This window comes from Oenanthe melanoleuca, chromosome 4 (genome assembly GCF_029582105.1).
Source record: "Oenanthe melanoleuca isolate GR-GAL-2019-014 chromosome 4, OMel1.0, whole genome shotgun sequence".
Lineage (NCBI taxonomy): Eukaryota > Metazoa > Chordata > Aves > Passeriformes > Muscicapidae > Oenanthe > Oenanthe melanoleuca.
Window position 1 is genome coordinate 19,692,543 of NC_079337.1, and position 21,618 is coordinate 19,714,160.

General features: G+C 43.5%; 1 protein-coding gene across 2 annotated transcripts in view; it reads right to left on the minus strand.

Annotated features, from left to right (window-relative positions):
* The window catches only part of UNC5C (unc-5 netrin receptor C), a 241,245-nt gene extending 220,228 nt beyond the window's left edge, over positions 1-21,017 (minus strand). For both annotated transcript variants that reach the window (XM_056489838.1, XM_056489837.1), the window contains exon 1: positions 20,667-21,017. In XM_056489838.1, coding sequence (XP_056345813.1) covers positions 20,667-20,790 — 124 coding nt within the window. In that variant the 5' untranslated portion in view covers positions 20,791-21,017. The remainder of the gene's footprint in view (positions 1-20,666) is intronic.
* Between the last annotated feature and the right edge of the window lie 601 nt (positions 21,018-21,618).

Consider the following 21,618-nt stretch of genomic DNA (forward strand, 5'->3'; position numbering starts at 1 on the left):
CTGAACTGAATGTTAGTGGATTTACAGACTGATGGGAAGGGCTGAGTGGCAGGAGTGAGTGGAGTCAGGAGGAAGGTGCAACCCATCCAGAGAGCAGGGCCAAGGCATTCAGAAACAGTTCATGGTTTTGCCCAACTCTACCATGGGATCAAAGCACCATGCATGTTAGAGAAGCCACACAAACTCCTTTAAGAGGAGTTATTTTTCCCCTTGGATATATATATGATCCTTTTCCCACATCATAAATGACTCAGCTGGGCAAACCACAGCAGCCAGGCAGAGGGGTTAGGCAGCAACACGTGGCAAAAGCCTCATGGCAGCTCCTCTTTTCCTGACACACACACCAGCAGCACCTGGCACAGATGTCAGGCACAGGTGTGCTCACCTGCAGGCACACAGAGCTTGGTGTGTGCAGCTCAGGACAGAGGAGGCTGAGTCACCAGGACAGCAGCCCCAGCTGTGCCCAGGCACCAAATGCTCCTCACCAGACTGCTGCACGCTCCTGCCTTTGACTGGGGCTCTGAGGCACCGACAGCTTTGTTTGCACTCGTTCCTTTTGTCAGCTGGATTGTGCATTTATAGTCATTTATTGTGCATTTATGTTTGTATCCACCTATTCATCTTTTTTGTCTCTCTGTAAATCCAGTTCTCTCCCTTTTTTCTTTTTTTACTGTTTTCTTTAACAAAACAGGGAGTGTCTGTTTTCCTGATTATGTACTGCCTGGAAATGCAGTTGAAGATCATGTATACAATTGTGCTTCCTCCTTATATTATTACTGGAGTGCTGCAATCCAAATATTTTCTGGCATCCTTTAGCCCTCAATCTTCTCTTGATCAATAAATAAAAGAATTCTGCAGCTTATATAAAGTGGATAGAAACTAAATATTAGCAGCCATCAAAATGCTTTTAATTTTCAAATATATAAATCTATTCAAGTATTGACATGTGTGAATGCAAAGAAGTTTAACCAAAATGTTCCATTAAAAGGAAAATAACCAAACCTCTATTCTTTGTGTTATTTACACATGAAAACAAAAGGTAACATGTTTGCCTGTCCCTTTTGGATTCACTTACATTCTGCAATGCATTTTAGACATTTCAGGTAACCCTGCAGCTTTTGTACAATATCTCAGAAGGTTACTCCAGCTCTTTCCTGGGGGTGCTCCCATCCAGGAAGACTCAATCAATGGATTTTCTAGGTATAGCTTCCAAAGGAGGAAATGAAAAGACTCTAATGTACCACAGTCATATCTGTCCTCCAGAGCAGACACGATTTCATAACAACCAGAGCCTGAATGGTCACTACTCAAAACATAAACCAGAAAATTGAACACATATACTATGACTTTTAAAAATGCATAAAGGAGAACTGCCTTGTACCTGTTTTCTGTGCTGAGAAAGGCAGCAACACCCAGCCCTCAGTTTCATGGCACCTAATAAAAGCACCAGAGCTGAGCCAAAGTCCAGCTCTGTGCTTGGGATGTGTCTCTTTACAGACTGATTTTGTAGTGCTCTGAAGCAGATGGGAGCTCCAAACTGGGAAGGAAAGCCATTCACACTCTGGGTACAGGCAGTGTCTTGATGAGCTATCTAATGTCCCTCCAGCAACTCCAGACCACCCACCATCTCCAGCCAATTCTGCCCTCTCCAAATACAACTGGTGCTTGAGGGGGGAAGAGAGGACACTTCCCTTGAATAACTGCACCAGGACCATGAGGGACTTGCAGCTGTGCAGATCTGAATGATGCATTCAGCATTGCACCAGTACTGCAGCATGGCTGCTTTGCATGAAACCCTGATTTCCCCTGGGCACAACCCCCATGGGGCACAGGGGCAGTGGCACAAATGAGCCCCCTCACCTTCACAGCTACAACAGTGCTGGAATTCTCCATCTGGTGAGGAGAAAAGGAGGCTTTTATGTAGGGAGTAAGAGAAAAGCTATGGAGGGTCACTGCACCTCACATGTGGGCAAGCAGGCTGGAGTAAACCACATGGCATGGAGCAAACTGGGCAGGATTGGTCCTCAAAGGCACTGGCAGGGCTGGACTCATGGCTCAGCACAACAGGGCTCCTACAACTGGGCTTCAGGAGCCCCACTCCTAATTCTGTCTGTATCTTGCTGACTGCCAGTGAGGGTGAGTGGCAAAGCTGAGCTGGGCCAGCAGCATTTAAGCTGGACACAAATCAGACCATAGTGCAAAAATCCAGCACCCAGTGCCCACATTCTCCATAGGCTTTTCATGGAAACAAACACCACCATCAGCCATTTCCATACCACAAATTACTTCCATGTTTTCTGTGAGCCCACCAGAGCGGAATTCCTGTGTCTGCTCACTCCCCAGTCCTGCCTCCTGCTCCTCTGGTTTCCATCTAAAATGGAGATAATTATACTTGCCTCTCTCCAACATGTTTTTCCTACTGCAAATAAAAATGCAAGGCATTCACTCAAAGGCTTCTGAGCTTTCACTGTGCAAAGACACCCTTTCTCAGGGGGCAGGAGCTTTGTATTTCATAGCCAATATGGCCTTCATTAATTTAAGTGGCATAAAAAGAAAATATGTTAAAGAAAGTAATGGAACAATGCACTGAAAAGTCATCCCAAATTTTATTATGCACAGTTTTTAGGTTAGTGGATAATTTTTTAATCCAATGTGTCATATTTAATGTTCTACCAAGCCAATCCATAGATACCCCCAGTTCTTTATATTTCTTCCTCTGCTAGCTTAATACACTAGGTCAAGTGTGACTACTGTTTATTTTAACTTTGCAAAATTGATCCCAGCTTCATATTTTTTCAGACAGATTGGTCCATTTTGGTACATTTCCAGAATAAATCCTGCCTGTTCTTTTAAAGTGAGACAGACTTTTGACATACCACTGTTGTGACTGTGGAAGGCATTTCTGGCACACAGAGCGAGTGATTGACTTCTCTGCATGTTTTCATAGTCATAAATATGTGGTACCATTAGGCAGGAAAACAGAGTGTTCCCCCCAAAAAAAATCTCTGCTAAGCACATTTCAGAGAGAAGGGGTTAGTATTGATACATCATGCTCTCTTTTCTGTGCTAAGAGGTATTTAATTCCACAAAATTCATTCACTCCCACATAATTTAAACTGCCAAAATGGAACATTCTACTTTCCCTTTTCTGCACATGTAAAAAGAACAGGCAATCTTGCCAAGGTTAACGACACAATCTTGTTAGGCTTCTATAGATTTCATTAATGCCTCATAAAAGAGAATCAATAAAACCCCTTGCAAGTCAATATAAAAAATGACCTTTCGATTTACTCTTTAAGATACAAAAAAAGAGAATCTTAATCAATAGATGTTGTCAAAACTTCTCTGGTAAGAGCTCCTGAAACAGGGAGTTTAGATTAAGAGTTCTGCAGAGAAGTTATGTTTCTGGTCTGAATTTCTTCCTAAGGATCTGTTTTTTCTGCTATTGGGAAACTTTGTTGGGACTACTCATTTTAGGCTACATACAACCTTGCAAGGCTGCATATTACAAGTGTGGGATTACTCACACACTGAAGCATAGATCCTTGTAAAAGTGCCATCATAATTCAAAGGTTAATAGGACTGCTCACAAGGGAAAGGATTTATACAGAAATGTGCCTTTAATTCCATTCTTGCTTCAGATTTTCCTTTGACATGTTTCCTTGTGCATGAAAGTCCACAATGCTTAAACTGTCTTTTTCAGTTCCTTTCATGCAATTTACAGCTTAGCATACCCAGCAACCACACCAAAATGACATTTTCCTAAAGCATCCCAGCAGGAGAGTTGGTAACAAATACCTCTGTCCTGGCATCAGTTTCAGCACTCAAAAACAAGGGCCTGATCCATGGTCTTTTCACTGAATACTTTGCATCTATTTTGCTCTAAATTCACCATTCAGGTAGCTTGTGGGACCCCAGCTTACATTGTCTCTGGGTTTTACAGTGTCCTCTCACATTCAAATATAATAACGACCCACTGATATCTTTTTAATGGCTAGATGGACCAATTCATGAAATTGTTGTAAGTTCCCCCTCCCACTTTTGCAAGTTTTCTCAGATGGACAAAGAACAGTCTCACATTAAAAACAAACAAACAATCCAAACCAAGCAACAACATCAAGAGATAAACTGGTGCAATAGTCAATATTTTTCTTCTTTTAAAGTACCTCTGTTACTTAATGTACCTCCTAGCCACAATATAATAGATAGTTCATATAGATGATGATCTATTTATTTTAAAAACTACCAAATCTTAAGTTCATGTGACTTTTGGTTTACAACAAGCTGTTCCTCCCTGCCTGCCTTAGCTCATTCTGAATAGTCCTTCAGACTGAACTGAGGATCCTGAAGTCATTCCTGAAGCAGGGAAGCCCAAAGCCTCTTATGTCAGGGCCACATTCAGTCTACCCAGTTGTGAAAACTGGTGGTGTGGGATGATTGTGGGGCCACTCACACCCATTAGGCCAGACCAGTCCTCTTTGTGTGTGCTGGGGTCCTAAGGAAATGGAGCAGCAGCTCCTTTATCACTGCCTTGACTCAAGCACCCACCACAGCATACCTGACCTTTAAACAGGCAGCCTGCATGCCTTTGTGTCTGTCTGGTGGTTTTGGAGTGGCTGGTAAATACATACTACTGTGTTTCCGCCTTCCTCCAGCCTCAAACCCCACAGGTTTGTTCCTATCCCAAGTTTTCATGCAAGAGAAAAGAATGTTTAGTCTATCCCTTGCATTTTGGGGGGAAGAGGATGCTTGAACTTCTTTTATACAGTGCAATATTTGTCTCACCAGCCAGGAAAACAGTAAAGCCTGCAGTGTATTCAAAACTCTTAACTCCACAGAAAAAAAAAAATGTATGTTTTCCATTGTTACTAATATTTAAATCATTAATTCTAGCAGGTTAATTTTTCCCGAGTTTTAATTTTCCATTGCCTACTTTATAGAAGACAATGAGGACAATCAAGTCTTCTTTCTGTTTCTGTAAATACCCTCTAAGATGATCAAAAGCCATCTCCATAGCAAGGAAGATAGTCTTGATGGTAAACAGAAAAATTCATCTCAGGTTTTGTTCAGAAGTAGGGGTTTGTTCTAACAACAAAAACTGCACTCAGTTGGGACAATGTGATCATACAGCCTCTTCATTTTAATTACTAAGTCTTTGAAGAGGCTTTGCATCAGTGGAATAGTGGGCGATTGCAAAAACTTCTAAAGAAGTTTGTTGGGTTTTTTTTTTTTTTGTTTTTTTTTTAATAAAAAGCTTCAAACAATTTGTAGTCATAAACCAGAATTTTAACCAATAGCTGCCCTTCTAGATGCCTCTTTTCCTTAGGCTCTCCTAAGTGGGACGAGATCTTATAAAGATACAAACATTTTCCTCCTGATTTTAGTGGTAAATAATCTCTCTCTCTGTTAACATTGGGACTGCTCTCTGATGTACTTTGCAGCATCTGCTCCCTTTTCTCCCCAGTTCTTTTAAAAGCGTTCTTAGAGTCATGGAAATTTTTTCTGTCCAAACAGACCAGATAGAAATCTCTCCTCCAGGAAAGAGTCTTACAGAAACCCTGGCTGTTAACAGCCCTCAGCTGGAGCAGAACCGAGGCACTGAACTCAGAAAAGCTGTGCTGGTTTACACAAAATGAGAGTTCAGCTGCAAACATATTTTGTGGAGGCCAGCTCTTCTACTTAGTTCTCCTTTCTAAGCATAATCAAAAGTTTCAAAACCTAGAGCATGCAGGCTGAAATTTATTGGGAACAGATGGGTCTAAGCAGCACACACAATTTACCTGTGTACCTTAATAACATAATATATATTTATAAGCATAAATAGAGCAGCTGGTCTCCATTTCCTTGCTAATGAAAACACCCTTGGCCTTGCTGAACTCCAGACTTACACTGCCACAACTTGGTCTTCACACACACAAGTCATATCTGCTGGCCTGAGTCATGTTGCACAAATTTTCATTAACAATTTTGTCTCTGTCCTGGTTTCAGGTGGGATAGAATTCATTTTCTCCCTAGTAGCAGGTATGGCACTTTATTTTGGATTTAGGATGTGATTAATGGTGGCAATACACTGATGTTTCAGGGTTGCTAAGCAGTGTTTACAGTGAGCCAAGGACTTTCCAGCTTCTAAACCCACTCTGCCAGCAAGGGGGCTGAGGAGTTGAAGTTGGGAGGAGACACAGCCAGGCCAGCTGACCCCAAGAAGTTCATTCCATACCATATCCTGTTGTGATCAGTACACAAGTGAGGGGGAAAACCAGGCAGGGGCTGCTGCACAGGAGCTGGCTGGGCATCACCTAGCAGTGAACAACTGCACTGTGAATCTCTTGTCTTGTACAGTCTAATTATTTTAATTCTGTGACTAATACTCCTGTTATTTTATCTTCCTTTTCTGCCCTATGAAACCAGTTCTATCTTGATCCATGAATTTTACTTTCTTTCCTTCCCCCATCCCACAGTGTGGGGATGGAGCGAGCCAGGGGCTGTGTGGTGCTCGCTACCTGCTGGGTTAAACCACAACAGGCTCCTGCAGGAAGGCTCATGCTGTCAATTAAATTATGGCAGCAGCTGAAATCTAAAGGTCACATCATCTAATATGAACCAACACAGCATTTGATAAACAGCACAAGTCAGAAGAACTAACTTTTGAAGGTCTCACTACTGGCAGGTATAGTGCTGCACTCTTGCAGGTAAGCACATCTTCACAAATTGCATTTCATGGGCAGAAAGACAATTCCTTAGCAAGAAGCTTTAAGCTGGGTTTGTTTAAAGGAAACACATAGGCTTACATAAGCTATTTCAGTCCAGAAATTCCTTGTGGTTAGTTAATTATATATACTAATAACTTCCCAAATACAGTGTCTGGATGCAGTCTGCACATACACACAACAAAGCAATTTAATATTTTTCATGCACTACAATGTTCTCAAGCAATGACTCACACTTCAGTGCAAGTTCTCATACTACATGAATTAAAGTACTGCATTTAGGAGCCCTTGTTATATATCCCTAGAGAGAGTGACTTGCTAAATACTTTGCAGCAACACCTTTGCAAATCATATCCAGGGCTCCCCAGGTGTCTGTAGGATGATGATAGGGACACCTTATACTGATGACAAGTATCATCATATAGTTTAGCACAGATCAAAATATATTGATGTATCTTAAAATGTTGGCCATCTAAAATCAAGGCCAAAGAGCTCCCTCTTACACAAACAGGCTTTGTGCATCCCCTCAAGGATGCAGGGAAAAAAAATAAGAACTGCTGTGACATATCCCAATGTTACTTCCTAACTCATAACAATTGTTAGTTATGGTTTTTGTTTTGGGGGTAGAATCCTAAGCTTCATAGGTTCATAACTAGGAGGGGGCAGCATTCCTGAGGAGCCTGGCATGGTTTTGGAGACTAATATTTTTTTCAGAGAGTGCAACAGCCAGAACATTTGAAAATTTATGTCAATTTTAGCAGGGGAATCCAACTGCAGAACAAGGGTAAAAAATTCCCAAATGGATATTTTTCAAATTTGCCTTTCTAAATAGTACTTTAGTTACTTTATTTCTTATTTTATTTTAGAGGTTAAAGAAAATTTCCAAGTAAACAAAAATTGCAAAATGTTGCCTTTTGCACAAATACTTTCCAAGGTGTTTGCTTGGTGCAGGTTAAAATGACTTGAGAGATAATCATAAGCCTTTCCCTGAACCTTCAAGGCACTTTCCTGAACTGGACAAACCATGCATGACATTTCAGCTCTCAAAGATGATTTAGTAGCCTCATGCAACCCTAAATATTCTGCCAAATAATAAGTCACATTTTCTTCCTTCTATTTAAATACCAGGTCAAAGCCTTCCTAAAGAGGGGGCCCAGTACATAACCCAGTATCACAGGTGCCCCAGCTGTCCACCACAAGCCAATTCCTGGTCACCTTTGGTTTCCCAGCCCTTTGGCCACCTGAATTAACAGCATAACCAGCTGCCTCTTACTGTCTTATGCACATCTTTCAGGCTCAGTATGCAATACACAGACATCCAGACAGAGAAAAATAATAAAACTTTGAGAAAGACAAAGAGCATTGGCACTGCAATGCCTTTTCCAATGAAAAACATTCATGGCTCTATTGAAGAATTGTCCTGTGCCAGTGTGAATGGTGTCATCTTGTTAGCTCCAGCATAATTTAATTACATAATTTTCCCAGCTCATGAATGTGTATATATTTACTTTTTTTTATAATAAAATGCAATTATTATTTTTTAAAAATAACTTTCAGGCAAAGTAGTGCAAGAGATTAGAAAGGAACATATGGTAAAAGTAATTTTTGACCTATGTTTTATCCTTAAAACCTAAAAGTGGATTCAGTATTAAAATCAAAGCACTCTAAGTATATTATGAAATATTTACAGCTGTTATTACTGCTTGATTTATGTGTGCCAGAGACCAGATTATTCAGGCTGGTTTCACAAGCAATATGTCAGTAAACAGGATTTTGTTTGGTAATTATATTAAACATGTCCATATAAGCTTTGAATTAATTATAAACTGTATTTTACTGTACTTGATAAAAGCACTAAGCAGCAAGAACTAACGATAGCAAAAAGGTCTCCTCTCATTTTCAATAAAGCTTTCTATGTGAAAATCTGTCAACATGAAAAAGTTGCTGCTTGTAATTAAAGCCAGGCTTTAGTTCAGTAATATGTTTACATGTTATGTTCCAGAAGGGGGAAAAAATGCAATTAAATTACTCTCCTTAAACCCTGCGGTTCTCAAGCACACAATCTGCTCTGGGCACGCTACTGATGTCAGCTCCTCCAGCAGGGAAGGCACAGACAGCCAGGCTTGGCCCCAGGACACCTTTGAGAGTTCTGCACTGCTAACACAGAGTGGTGAGAGTGCAAGGGAGCCCCCGAGTTCCATGCACAGGATGCTGGCAGTGGCTTTGTCTGCCTGTGCTCCTGTCAGTACTTGCAGGAGGCTTTGCTAATGGACAGATAATGACACAGCAGAGGCACAGGAGGTCACAGCAGCACTTCACCAGGCTTGGTGGTGTGTCAGTCAGTGACTCCTTGCCCCTCTGCTCCAGCTCACATTAGCTTACTGAGCCACCCCTTGCCTGTCTCCACAACAGCTCCACAGCACAAGGTCTATTTTCAGTGCAGATGTCAGAGACTCCTGTGAATGAGAGCCCCAGCCAAACCAGGTGCTACACTGCTTCTGTGGGGGCCCAGAGCACAGCACTGGCACCTCAGCCTGCTGCCTGCTTCTGAAGATAACATAGGTTCCTCACCTGTGACACTCCTCAATGCCAAGCGCACACACTGCTTCTCCACCACACTGCACAACCCTTTTTGATACTTGGGGATGGGGGAATGCTATTTGCTGTGCCACTGGTTAACTAGAATTTCAGACCAAACACTATCTTGACACATTAAATGGTTTTCACACTGCTGTCATGAGACATATTTCCTAAATAGCCAGGAAACAAGCTTTTCCATAGCAACCCAGAGCTCCACATGAGGAAGCATCTTACACACTTCAGTATAAATTTTTCTCAAACAAGGTCATATTATATTTAATGATAAAAAAAACAAGCAGATAAGCAGCTCTGTGCTTATTCTGTATTACAAAAGCCTACATTTGTTAATCTAGCTTTAATTCAGAAACCTGACACTCCCTGCTTTTCTTGTCTCCATTTTTGTTTCTCATTAATGCAACCAGATGGTGACTTCAGTTTGATTACAATTCTGCCTACTTTAATGTGAACTCTTCATCTTACTACTATCAGATGACATTTGCTTTTCTAAATGTACATAGTTTTAGGAAAAGTACAGAAGTGCTATTGCTGTGTTACATGAAAAATTCCAATATACATTTAGCTGACATAGCATCAGCTGGTGTTTAAACTTGGCTTAGCTAATGGACTTTTAATGTCAGTGGGGTTGTGTGCAGTTACTGGCTATTAGCAGGAATGGGCCCTTTCTATAAAAATCACTTTTCCTCAAGTGTGTTGTTTGAACATTCCTTCCCCTGATTTAGTGACTGTCACCAAATACGAAACAAATGCAAAGACACTGGAATCTACTGTTATCTTTAAAACCAACTTAACCTCAGCCTGGCCTCCACAAATGAAATATGTTCTGCATTGGTACTAGTGAATACAAAACTTAAAAGACAAAAGACCAAATTTTCCTTGCCTTGCTGCAGTGAGTAAATCCCAACCAATCCAGTGAAAATAAGCAGATAGAAAGTCAATTTGATTACAGTACTGTTATCTATTGATTTCCCTAAACAAAAAAAAGGCAATGAAACCAAGTACTAGTAAAATAAGCTGATCAGTAAAACAAAGCAGTTAATAGCACACACAAAGTCACTTTGTCACTTAAATTCATTTTCTTTGCAAATGTTTCTCAGAAATGCAAATTTAAAACTTTATTCTTGAGACCACAAAATGACAGAAATGATTATAAAGTAAGTAATTTAAATGGGCATTTAATTTTTTTATTTTTTTTTTTTTAATTGGAAAGTTCTATCTAACAGCCATGTTTACTACAAGGAATTAATATATAATGCTGGGGGCGTGGAGGGAAGAAAAAGATTCACAGAGAAATATTTCAGGACAAAAGTCAGCAGCTGAGCAGTTTTGCCTTTTCCAGTGCTCATGAAAAGCATATGGCACTTCTCATTCTATGCCTGCAGCAGGATAACAACTGCTTTTGTTACCAGCTACCAGGCTGCACTTCCAACTTAAAACTTCAAACCCCATGCTTTTAGTGGCAGAGGTCCTTAGTTCAAAAACAATTTCTAAGGCAGGAAATTGCCACACATTTGTGTGTAATAGATATTTATGTGGATACCTGCCTATAGTTGGTGACATTTGGCTGTCAGTGTTCTTATCTAAAACATCGTGACAAAAAGCCAAGCAAAACATCTACTGAAATAATCTTGTTAACTTGTTTTCAAGTGAGGCAACATGTTAATCTCTCTACAGGAAAGTCACATTGCTACATGGAAGGGAAATAGAAAGCCTGAAAATTAGTCAAATTATTTAGCTTCAAAAAAGCAAGAAAGGAAAAACCTCATGATAAAACTTGCCACCAAGGAAGAAGAGATCAGGGTCTGCTCATCCTAGAGTCTTACTCTGTGTCAACATATTTTTAACACAGAAGCAGATCAGGTTCTGGCATGTGCTGGCTCAGATTAATGGAGCTACATTTGGTGGTGGACATAACATGGCCTTGTACCACATAAATCTATCCTTGGCATAAACATCAAGCATTTTAAAAAATAACAAAACAAAAGGAAACTGATAGTGAAACCAACAGGTCTCAGTACTGAACTTTCTATCTACAAACTTTCTTGTTACTTGGGAAGTAAGAAATTAGGAACTTCCTATTTGCTCCAGTACAGCTATTTTGCATAATGAAGAGAAGGAAAACCCACACACCTATTCTTGCCAGCAGAGATCTGCTGAATAAGAAGGTTTCTGCATTTTGTTTGTATGAGAGACCAAAAAAGTTACCCTCACCTTCCAAAACTGGTGAGGAAGCAGAAAGGAAGTCCCTCAAGCTAGGTTTGAAATGTCTACATGAAAAGAATTTGTAATGGGGATGATGATTTGTAAAAAAATAGTGCAGCTTTGGGGCCAAAAACCTTGGAGCAAGGAATACAGTATTTCATGAGACAATTCAGCAAGATTTTCTGTGAACAGCACTTGTAGAAGGGCAGTGTCTTACCCATATAATTACAGATCCATTCCTCAACCAGACAGATTTCTGGTTTCCACAATGAGCCCTGATTTTTAGATTAAGTGGCCAAGTTTAGCAGAGGAAACTTCATCTCTTCCTAGCTGAAAGTACCACAGAGTTTTATCCTTTTAACAGAGGTTCAAGCAGCAGAGATTTCTCTATAGTCTCATCTGAGTGCAGACATGAAATTTCAGTCTGGACACCTCACTGCTTGCCTGTTAGCCCCAGCTATTCACTGTTAGCCACAGCCACTCATCTTTTGTATGTGCAGAGCTCCAGAGCAACCAGACAGACACGAAATTGTGGGAAAAGGGAAAGGTGAGAGGGATACATCTGTGCTGACTCCATGAGAGCTGGCAAAACTTAGAGATAAACTAATGAAAGAGAAAATTCATTCAGACTAAGGCAGTGTGCACATCTGTACTTGGAATTAATCCTGATAAGTGTCTGCACTTCAGTCAGTGCAGGTAAATCCAGTGCCCATGAGAACAGAATTAGTCTCGCTTGCTACTCTGTCCCACTTTTTACTCCTTGATTTCAGGATGACTGAACTGCTATTAACCTCATTCAGTGAGACTGTATTATTATTTTCACTCACTATGTAAACTTTCCAGTATAAACACATATGTTGGAAGTGGATAAGACAAGTGATGTATTTAAACAATAGATACACCATATCATAAAAGTGCAGCAATTTGCATTTCAGCCATTATTTTAGCAAACTGATGGCTATAAAATAGCTCTCCAAGAAGCTCTGAATTACTAATAATCCTGTGGTGATCCCTTTTCTCTGTCTCATGTGCAATGTACTAAAACCAAGCAAAGAAACACCTGGGGAACAACTATCAGTTCAAACAAGTTTCCAAAACGGGCTGCAATAAAGTCAGCCTCTTCTGACAGATCATTCAAGGCTTACTTGCACATTTCCTTGTATCTAGCTGATGAAATTCAAGATTTCTCAAACAATTGCATCCAGCACTCAGGGGACCAAGAAAAGCGCAAGCTTTCCTTTTTCTCAGAGGATACACCACTAATCCACTGAGATTAACATTTCAACCTCTCACTCAATGCAAGACTAAGAAATAAAGCTACTTTACTTCTTGAAAATAACTAAAAAGGGATTGGCAGGAGCTACCTAACAAGAAAATGCTCAGCTGTTGCCAGGCCAGTGAAATCTATCTGAGCTCCTTAGCATTATTGTTGAAAATGTTCCTGCAACACGAGAAAAAAGATACTGATTTAATTGCCTAGGCAACCTCATAGCTTTTATGACTCATAAGGCAACAGAGTCCTCTGGAGCATAAGTCATTCATTCAGATGGATGAAACACAGTTGAATAATAGTCCTGAATCGCAGATTAAACCCAAATGAAACAAAACAGCCCAGGACAGTGATCCTTATTCCATTTATAACAGTGCTGCAGTCATGCACTGGATCTGCTCTTCCTCCTTCCAAATCTGAGATAACCGTGTGGATTGCATTAGGCAAAGCAAATCCTTCCAAACTGCCTTCCAGCAGAAAGTCAGAGTTCCTAGGAAGCATCCCTGCTCCTGAGCAACAGCATATCCTTTTGCCTGATCCTTTGTTCTGGCCCTGGCCAGCACATGGTTAATTTTTGCAGTAGCCAGGAGGGGGCATGGCTAGGACCCAGCAATTATACTATCCCAGCTCATTTCATTTTCCAGGGATGAGGTGTAGGGCTGTCTTCCAAGTCTGGGTAATGTGGCAGAGGGAGCAGTCAGGTATTGCTGTGCTCAGGGAGTTTCCATGTGAATCATTTGCCTCTCCTCTCTTCTCTCAGCAGTATTGTTGGGGTACCTTTTCTTATCTAACTGCTGTTCCAAATAAATTGTTCTTAGCTCATGATCTTTACATTTTGTGCCTCCAATTCACCATCCCACCTCAGGAGAGAGGAGAAGGGAGGAGGGAGAGAGCCAGCAGTATGTGGTTTGGAGGGTCTCAGTGGAAGGGACTAAACTGAGGAGTACCATTCCTTACCCATGGCATCCTTTTATGCATATTTCTAAACTACAGGAGATATAAAGAAACCATCAGTGAGACTCAAGAATTTCAGCATAGAGGTATCTGAGAGCATTCTCAATGTAGCATTCCATCTGTGGCATTCCCTCTTTCTTCAGACAAGAAGAATGGACTGGAGCACCGGAGTCTTGGCTACTCAGAAGACTTGAGCTCATGCTTTGCTTTCCCTTGTGCATTTGCTCTGCACACTTAGGAAATTACCCCTAGACCTCTCCACCAAACAGTGATAAATACTGCAAACTTCCAAATCCAGCAAAACAGAGATTGACTAACCAAGACACTGTTACAAATAAGAACTTCCCCTTGTCTCCAGCAATGCAAACTGTTTGTACTTAGGGAGCAGCAAAGGCACTCATCTGAATTCAGCACTGACTGACACTCCCTGGTGGAAATAAGGGCATGTCTGGCAGCACTGAGAATTTGGGTCTCCACCTCAATCTGCATCACAGTAAAATTAGCCAAAAAATTTACCAAAAAAGAAAAAAAAAAAAAAAATCCAAACCATAAACAAAACAGCAAGATCTAGAGAGCACTGTAAATATATGCCTTAACCAGTGCTAACCACAACTGCAAATGAAGTCTAACAGTGAGGTTTTTTACTAGGCTGGTTGAAATACATGGAAAAATGGAAATGGAAATGAAAAATGTTGTTGTCAGAAGACGTCACAACTTTTTAACTTCATTTTCACTGAACACCTAACACATTCTCAGAGAGCATAAATACAAATAGTTTTGGTAGGGTAAATATTTAGGGCTTTATTGACCTTTTCTCTAAAACAACTGAATCTTTTCTGGTTTTGGTTAAGATTTATTCCCTTTTTTTTCCAACCTCCCCTGAGCAAATAAACAAAAAGGAATCTTTTTTTTTTTTTTTCTCTTTTGTTTTCCCTGTAGATTTTCCATGCTGATAAAAAGGGTATCTCTAAATGAGACTGTTTTTTGCATGAAGCTCTTTCTCCCCAGTCCAAACTTTTAGATAACATGACAGGCTATAAAGGGACTCCCCAAATCCTGTGTTTGATGACTTGGGAGGAAATCCCATATTTCCTGCTTAACATCCATGTGATTTGGGATGGAGTCATAAAAGCAAACAGGAAGTTGTTCTGGTGATGACTACCTAGGGAGAAAGCTATATACAAGCATCTCTGAGGCTCCTGAAAGCTGGGAAAACCTCTGGCAGCTCCTGCCCACTGCTCCACTCACAGAACCTTACCTGTGCATGCTGTTTGTACAGCCAGAGCCTTGAGGAAAGCAACTGGATCACAGCTACAGTTTGGGGTTTTCCTTTAGCTCCTCCAGCACACTGTTTTATGCTACACCCTCACACCAGAAAGATAAATCTAAATACAATAACCAAAGTGGATCTTCTGCAAAATATTTGACCAAACCTATCACAAACCCAACAATAAATCAACAATAAATCATCTCTCCACCACAGCAGTGGAGTTGGGGGCTGGAGCACCTACAGATGACCCCATTAAATTAAACACAGGGGAATAAAGTATGTTCAAAATCTAGGGGAATTTTGTTGTTCCTATTTATTCTGTGTAAAGTTCTTTATAACCATTTCCCTTTTTAGCATAATTTCAAATGCTTGCTTGCAAATGATGCAAATTAAGTGTTTCTTTGAATACGGTTTGCCTCCCAGAAGACTTAATAACGTTTCCTTCAGATTGGATAATGTTATGATGGAAAGATCCAGGGGCTCCTGCTCTTGAGACTGGACTCTACTGAGCACACACAATAAATCACTTAAAACACCACCACTCCTTCAGTCCTTGGCACTGAGCTGTGCCTCTGCACATTATCCTGACTGTGCTGGTGGAGGTTATAGCTAACTGGAAAGCCACAGCTCGTCCCTTACTCCTCTCCTTTGATTGCTGGCTTGCCCTGAGAGCTGCTCTGTGCCCAAGGCGCAGCAGAGCCGACGGGAAGGACAGACGGAGTCACTGCTCCGCTGGCACCCGTGCCAGGATCACTGCCTGCTAGGCTGGACTGCCTCCACTGGGTGGCCAACAAGATGTGCACTCCACAAACCAGCACAGCCCTCTCCCCACCCCAGAGGGAGGAAAGACAATGCCATCCTTGACTAAAGGGACATACAGACAGTTACGTGGAATATATTGCACAGGCAGAGCATCCAGCATTTCAAAACTGCCAATAACAGGTTTTCAACGGCAAAGCAACAGCCTGAGACTCACATTGAGCCCAATCCTCTTTGACTAAATCAGAGCAAACTGTTCACTAGTCCAAGTGATACAAATTTATCCAGGAACTCCACTTTGCACCAGCAATGCGAACATATTTTTTATGATGAGCTGCAAAAGTAATTCTCTTGCCTTTTTGTAAAAAAAGTATCCAGAAGAGATTCCTCAAAAGTCCAATGATGTAAAATTCAGAAGAAATACAGCCCTGCACTATAAAACAGGTTCATAAAACCAAGATTGTTTTGCAGGTAACATGACAAAAATGTAGCTTTGCTTTTCAAAGTATAACTCTCCTTTGTATTCCATTTAGGCACAAAATTCTAGTCATATACTGCACAGAAATAGTCAGTTGTTGTCCTTCTCAGCCTGGGCTTTTCTTACTTTCCACAGGAACTGATTTGCTTTGTACCTTATTCAACTGTACTGGGTAGACTGTGCCTCAAAACACCTCTCTTCTATTTGCATAAAAATCAAGATTTTTACCTGGAAATGTCTAATAAGTATAATCCGCATTTTCTCCTTTCCCACTGCACAGACCAGCTATGGAACTGATTTGCCTGGCCTTGGCACAGAGTTGTATTTCTGTTTTCAGATGTACTGTATTTGGAAAATTAAATTAGGAAAATCTTTTTAATTTGGTTAAGGCTGTTTCCTGTTTCTGAATTTGGATGTCACACACAAGGCTAGTCCCAAAATATAGTGAATAACTGGGGTTTAAGACCATTGCCAAAGAAAAATAAAGCTATGTGGTGAATGATCCACGTAAAGTGATTAAGTGCAAACATGCACAACAACTGTGGAAAATGTTTTGATGCACTCTGGCATTCTTACTGTACAGAAGAATAAATGACACTGACAGTAACGCTGATGAGCCATGAGGAGATGCCTGTATGTGATCTATATGTTTTTTCCATAACTCATGCAACCAGCTGCTAGAGCCTGGAGCCAGAGGAAGAAGAGCTCAGATTCAGACTCCCATGTTCCCAGGGAGGAATCTCTCCTCTATGCACAGATTCATCCACTTCATTTTAATCCTGCTTAAACTGCACCTCTGTCAGCAAAGGAAGCACAGTGGCTGCTTTGCTTTCAGTTGCAGTACTCAAATGCTACTCAGAACCAGTACAGGCTACCACATCCAGCTCAGACTTGTCAGCATCACTGAAGTCTACCACAGTGCATCACTTTAAAACAGATTAATGTTCCAAAGGGCCCTATCCATTCACAACAAAATACTACTCGGCTCTTGCTTGATTAATACAAATACTACACCCACATGATCAAGTACAAGAGGTCCACTGATACATCAAGATAATTAAGTCCTTTCCCCGCCTTTTTTTTCAACAAGATGTGTTTAGGTATTTAATTAGGAAATGCATCCCCAAAAGGTTAGTACATTCACATGTTATATTTCACTTTTTCCGCACTAAGCACTTTCAAACTGCTGCTGCTGCTAATACGGACTATGCTGGGGCAAGACAAATATCTGCACATATGGCTCTTTTACAGTTTTCTTTTTAAATTATCACTTTGATTTAATTAGGTCTGAGGGGTTAAGCATGAAAAATGCACTCTTTTATTGTAAAGAAACAAATGAAACACAGCCTCATTAATATATAGCTTTTTTACACCATGGTTATTAACCCCAAAAGCTGCCTGAACCATGCTTGTCACTACAGATAGAGAGCCCGACCCTCCCTTTCATCCTACCTACACCACAAAAAGGTAGGAGCCACAGAATAAGCAGATAATAGTTTGGGAGGTGGGAAGTGTGGGGGCTGATGGGGAGCACAACAGCTGAAACCCAGCCTGCTGACTGAAGAGCCAAAGGAAAAGTTGCTCTTACGGAGAGGGCACTGAAATGCCCAGCAGGGGCACACTCTGGGGCTTTTAAATTCTCATTCTCATATAGCTTATCACACAGGTATAGTAAACACAGTAAATGCCAAATCACAGTTGATTCTGGTTTGATAATCACTCTGGCCCCACTCACTCCACTTTGAGAATTAAGGGCTGTCTCTAGCATTGCAGCCATTTCCTGCTCTCTCCTGATAACAGTGCAAAAATACTTGGACAGCTTCAGATAAGAAGATAAGAAATACTCATAAAACAAAAAGTGTATTTAGGTCTGCTGAGAAGCTCACAGGAGGATGCAGAGATGCAGTGATAATGAATCTGCCAGGGAGTGAGGGGGGTCGGTCCAACAACCCCTCAGTTAATAAATTCATCTTCTAAGAGGCAATGGAAAAGGAAGGTATGAAAGCACAAGTCCCAGAAATGCTCATGGCTTTCTCAGCTTGCTTCAAAAGCTAAAGATAGTTGGGGAATTGAGAGGAAACATGTATGTTTTCACAATGTATATACAGAATGGAGGGAAAACTTTGCCCAGTGCTATATGTTGAGAAAACTTCCTGAAGAGGGCATAGTTAAACTGTTGATTCATTGCCTCACTGAAGCACTGTGTGCACATACACACATACATGAAGATCCCCACTGCACACACCAATCAGAAAACCCCTCAGCTCTGGGAAAGATGCCAAAACCAGGTCTGCACCCAAATTCTCTGCCTGGTCCTAGCAATAAAAATAAAAGCATACGCAGGGAAAAAAAAAAAAAAAAAAAAAAAAAAAAGTCCACGACAAAGAGCTATATCCCAACCAGATTCCCTGGATTTTTCACTCTGTGGAAGTTTATCACACATCACACATTGGGAAGTGCTGCTGAAGAGCTCTCCATCCCTGTCTGGGTAGGCAAGCACACCTGTGTTTTGTGGCAGGTCCCACGCATGCATTGCCCTTTGCAGCACAGGAAGAGGGAGCCTGGCTGCTCTGCCCTCCTGGTGTTTCTGTCACACAGAGTTGTGTCACAGAGGGTAAGTGTGGAAAGGAGAAACCATCCGGGAGCGTGAGCTGTGAGCCCTGTGGCACTGAGATGAGCGCTCTGGAACAGCCAAACGCAGGGGGTCCTCTCTTCCCTGCTCAGGCCATCTGTCACACCAAACCCCCCTGTCCTGCCAGCAGAGCAGGCAGGCTCCTTCCCACTCCAGGTTCAACTGTCTGAGGGGAGCTTTCTTCTCCAGCACCCCCTGACATGATATACATATCGACACAGACTGATATATACCCCCTGACACGTAGGTGTGTATGCATACGGTACTACTAAAACCTCTAAATACAAAATATCAAACCTATCTCATCTTGAACATGAAACCAACCAGTGAAAGGAAACAGTATGGAAGAAACAGACTAAATGTGCCAGGGTACATAGGGGATTTTTTGTACTCTTGTTCTCTGCTACCCCCTTTTCATGGCCAGATTTCTGATCTTCCTGTGAGATAAATGAGCAAGGGAACGTGACTCTGAGGGGATGGAGTAAGTATCAGCAGGAAATGGATTAGCACTGCTACATGTACAGACATGGTGTTCAGTGCACCCAGCCCACCGGCAGCAAACCTGCAGCTCCGTGCCTCAGAGAGCAGCTCTGAGATCCCACAGAAAGCCTGCCAGGGCACCGGGAATCAGAGCAACCAGCACTGCTCTCCTGTCTAAAAGGCCACAGAGGAGTGCACTTTGTAATGGCTGGGTGGGAGCACAGGGTCAGATCCGTGCAGTTTCACAAGTGCCTCTCCACAGACATGATGTGGGGAAAATCAAGCATTCTTGCACTTGCATTATGCTAGCAACTTCAAATCAAAAGTCTGGTGCATGTTATTACTTCTTGGTTACATACATGAGGAAAATAAACAAGCAAAGAACCTTCTAAAATTCCTTTTCTCTTGTTAATCATATAGCTGGGATTTCCAGCTGCTTTAACCAACCCGCACATCTTTGCTGTATGCAGCTCTGCCCACATGCAGCAGCAACCTCTCTCTTTCTCTCTCTCGTGTTCCACAAAAGCAACACATTTCCACATTAGGTCTAACTCCTGGAAAGAAAGAAGAGAAGCACCGAGAAAGTTTGTCCAGCATCAGCTCGCAGGAGAAAAAGCCTCCTGCCGTGGCTGCCAGCCAGGTGAGTGCCACACTGAGCCGGGCTCTTTGTGATGCTCTCAAACACCCCTAAACACTCACTGAGAAGCAATGCATTGCCACTTCGAAAGGAGAATTCATACAAGGGCTACAGGGAAGGCAGACCGAGATGTACTCCAGAATCCTCGACACGGGAGAGGAAACAAAATCTCAAAACATAAACACAGAAAGACGGTGACTCCCTTCGGGTGTATCATGTTTTAGGCAGGAAGAAGGAGGGCGTGGGGGGCCTTGGGGGGTTCCAGACTGACCGCGGGCTGCAGAGCTCCAGGGTACGGCTTTGCTGCGGAGGGACACCCGCCCCGCACCTGCCTTTCCCACGCACCTCGCCCGCCCTGCGGGGCGCACCGGCGCCGCTCTCCCGCCCCATCCCGAGGGCGGCCGGCAGGGCTCCGAACTTCCCCTCCGCTCCCCGTGCCCCATGCCAGGACGGAGAACAGGCAAACAGCCTGTCCCGGCCAGGCTCAGCACCTACAGACCCGGACACTCCGGACCCCGCCGGGGGTCGTGCGTGCGGGGGATCGCACTGTTCGCACATACAAACACAGCAAAAGAGATAATCACGGCATAAATCCGCATTTCTAACCCGCGCACGGAGGATGCCCCGACCCCTCTCCATCCATCCATCCATCCATCCATCCACGCACGCACCGCCTTACCTTGCGCCGCGGAGCCGGGGCGGCTGGCCCCCAGGACGGCCAGGGCGGGGAGCACCACCGTGTGCAGCAGGTATCCCAGTCCCAGCCCGCAGCGGGCCGCTGTGCCCTCCAGCCCCTTGCCCATGGCGGGGCAGCGGGGGAGCGAGGCGGAGGCGCGGAGCGTTCGGAGCCGCGGTGCCGGCCCGTCCCGGCGCTCAGGCTGCGCTCGGAGCGGGCGGGCGCGGGCGCTGCATGGCCCCGCGGAGGGGCGCGGAGCCGGCGGAGCGCTGCTCTCCTCCCGCGGGCGGCTCGGCGCGGCTGCCTCCACCCCGGGGGTGGGCGGGGGCCGGGGCCGGGGCTGGCAGAGGGGGCTGCGCCGGCCGCCTGCGATAGAATGCGAGCGGAGCGAGGAGCGGACCCAGAGGGAAGGGGGCGGGGGAGGCTGGGAGCCACCCGCCGCAGAACCGGCCCCCTTTCGCCTCCTCCGCCCGCGCCCCCTGCGCGCACAGCCGCGGGCACGCAGATGGTGGTGCGCACACGCACCGGCACACGGACCGACACACCGACACACGCACCGGCACACGGACCGACCGACACACACACCGGCACACGCACCGACACACCGACACACGCCGGCCGGACGCCGCTACACCCGCGGCTCTCGCATCCCCAGAGTGTCCCGGTGGGTCTGGCACCCCCCACACGCACCTCCAGAACTCTGTGACATCAGGACCATCTTTAGGGAGCCATCGAATGTGGGATCGGGGAGCCCCACGCCTGACGGCGGGTGCTAGTCTGCTCCCACAAGCGGCAGGGCAGGGGGAGAGATCGCATCAGGAGAGCGGCTGGAGAACCCACCACCCCTGGGGAGCATCTCCCCATTTGCCCTACAGGGCCTCTCTCTTAAGGCTGGGGTCACTCCCTTCCACCCTTCTTGCATCCCCAAAAAGCTGCCCTTGGTCTCTGACTTCAT